This window comes from Gracilinanus agilis, unplaced genomic scaffold (assembly GCF_016433145.1).
Source record: "Gracilinanus agilis isolate LMUSP501 unplaced genomic scaffold, AgileGrace unplaced_scaffold536, whole genome shotgun sequence".
Lineage (NCBI taxonomy): Eukaryota > Metazoa > Chordata > Mammalia > Didelphimorphia > Didelphidae > Gracilinanus > Gracilinanus agilis.
The window spans coordinates 1-2,398 of NW_025388687.1; the positions used below are offsets into that span (position 1 = coordinate 1).

General features: G+C 48.5%; 1 protein-coding gene across 1 annotated transcript; it reads left to right on the forward strand.

The window, feature by feature from the left end:
- The first annotated feature begins 496 nt into the window (after positions 1 to 496).
- On the forward strand, positions 497 to 2,174 carry LOC123255878 (alpha-mannosidase 2x-like). The gene is made up of 3 exons (XM_044684598.1): positions 497 to 650; positions 1,365 to 1,559; positions 1,776 to 2,174. Exons 1-3 carry the CDS (start codon positions 549 to 551, stop codon positions 1,902 to 1,904), a joined length of 426 nt encoding a protein of 141 aa, XP_044540533.1. The 5' UTR covers positions 497 to 548; the 3' UTR covers positions 1,905 to 2,174.
- Positions 2,175 to 2,398: the final 224 nt, after the last annotated feature.

Genomic DNA, 2,398 nt, shown 5'->3' on the forward strand with positions numbered 1-2,398 from the left:
AAATCCAATAAAGTATTAAATATTTATTAAATAAGTATAAATAAAATATTGTTAAATCCAATAGAAGTATTTATTAAATAAGTATAAATAAAAATATTAAATCCAAAAGAAGTAGTAAATAAAATATAAATAAATTAAAATATTATTAAGTCCAATTCCATAAGTATTAAAACACTTTTCAGGCATGTCAACTTTAGTAATTCATGATAGAGTGGAAAGAAAGGACACTAGACTTAGCAGGAGTATGGAATCTTGGTTGTGCCATTGAATAACAGTTTCAATGGGCCTCAGTTTCCTCATCTGTAAGATGAGGTTATTAGACTACATGACCCAGAAGGTCCCTTCCATCACTAGAGCTGTGATCTTATGAAACTTTCTTATCCTTGAGAGCCCCCTCTTGTACATCCCTTAAAGAGAGCTTTTGGCATTTTTTCTTCCCTGTTGGGGATCTGCTTCCGGTCAGGGCAGGTGGCTACGTAGGTGTGCTCAGAGGACTCATCATTTTAATTTCCTCAGGCCAGTTGGAAGTTATCCTAGACAGACGCCTGATGCAGGATGACAACCGGGGTCTCGGCCAAGGACTAAAAGATAACAAGAGAACCTGTAACCGATTTCGCCTCCTGTTGGAACGACGGACCACTGCCAATAAGGTACCGTTCCTTGGCCCATCCGAAACGATGAAAGTGCTTAGTGGGTGTCAGCGTAGGGATGAGGGGGTGTAGCTGGAACGTTGGAGCGGGGCACGGAGCGGGGACCGATTCCAGGATGGGGGGGAGGGTGTAGATTTCCCATTCGTCCCGCCACTGTCCGGCTCTTCACTCTGCTGACCATCCCCTGGCTGTCTTATGTACTCCTTCTGATTGTCCATCTTTCTTCATTCCATAACTTACTTTGCTATCAGCCACTTGGCTTCTTTTCCAAACTGGCCTCTGCATTTAGGCATTTGGTCTTTCCCAGCAGCAGGAGCGGCAACCGAGAGGTAAAGTCCAGCAAAGGTAGTTTCTGTCTAGTGTTAGCCAGTGGTAGCTGTATCTGGAGCTCCTGTAGCCAAGTCCCTCGTGTCTGTGTGTAGGGGAGAGAGTTAGTACCAGAGGAGGCAGGACGCCTAGATGCTAGTAGCTTCTTTGTCTGGGGGGGCTAGTCACGAGAAGGGCTTGGCGGGGAGAAATACCAGATCTCAGCCGATCCAAGGCATGGACTGTGAGCTATGAGTTGTGCTCAGTGCCAGGATCCTGGCTCGGAGCTCTCCTTGGGGCAGGAGGAAACACAAGGATGTTTTGTAGGATTTAGCCCCATCTCCTCTTCCACCCACCCACGACCTCAGCTTCTCTGCCTCACCCAGATCTCGGTTACTGATATTGCAGGTGCAAGACGGTCGCCCGACCAGCTTCCCGTCTCTTCTTAGCCACCTGACTTCCATGCACCTAAATACTCCAGTGATGGCCCTCCCCGTGGCCAGGGAGCAGCCTGGAGGCCCTCCCTTACGCTCCTTTCAGCCACTGGCCGCCTCACTTCCCTGCGATATTCACTTGCTCAACTTGCGAATGCTCCAAGCTGAGGTGAGTGTGTTTGCCCCCTCCTGAGCCTCGAAGCTGCCCGTCTCCAGCCAGGCTTCTGTGTTCTCACTACCTCCAACTATTCCCCGACCCATTCCTGCCCCAGAAATGCCCTCCTACGTGGGCAGAAGTTCTTTTTTAAGTTCCAAGATTTCATATGGGATCCCTCGTGTCCAGGGGACATCCCTACTCTTACCGTCCATCCCCTCCACTTCATAGGATGACAAGCTACCCTCGTCTGAGGCTGCGCTCATTCTCCATCGAAAGGGCTTTGACTGTGGCCTGGAGGCCAAGAACTTGGGTTTCAACTGTACCACGAGTCAAGGCAAGGTGAGCTTGGGACAGTAACAGACAGATACAGGACGCCTGGCTCCGTGTCAGCTGTGGGGCATGGCAATTCATTTTGAGAGTATAGTAATTGGGGAAATAAAAGTTTTGAAAAATGACAAGAGACAACCCAGGGATGGCTTGGGGAAATAGCAAGGGAGAGGACAGTTGGATAGGGATGAGGTAGAATGATGGCTTGGGAAATGAAGGCTCATGTTCCAAGATTTTTTTGAAAGATAGGGGATGATGGAGGCAGCTGGGTAGCTCAGTGGACTGAGTGCTAGGCCTAGAGACAGGAGGTCCTGGGGTTCAAATCTGGATTCAGACTTCCCAGCTGTGTGGCCCTGGGCAAGTCACTGAACCCCATTGCCTAGCCCTTACCGCTCTTCTTTGGAACCTGGACATAGTAGTTTATTCTAAGATAGAAAAAGAGAGAGAGAAAGAGAAGGAGAAGTATTTATTCTGAGGTGGAAAGAGAGAGAGAGAGAGAGAGAGAGAGAGAGAGAGAGAGAGAG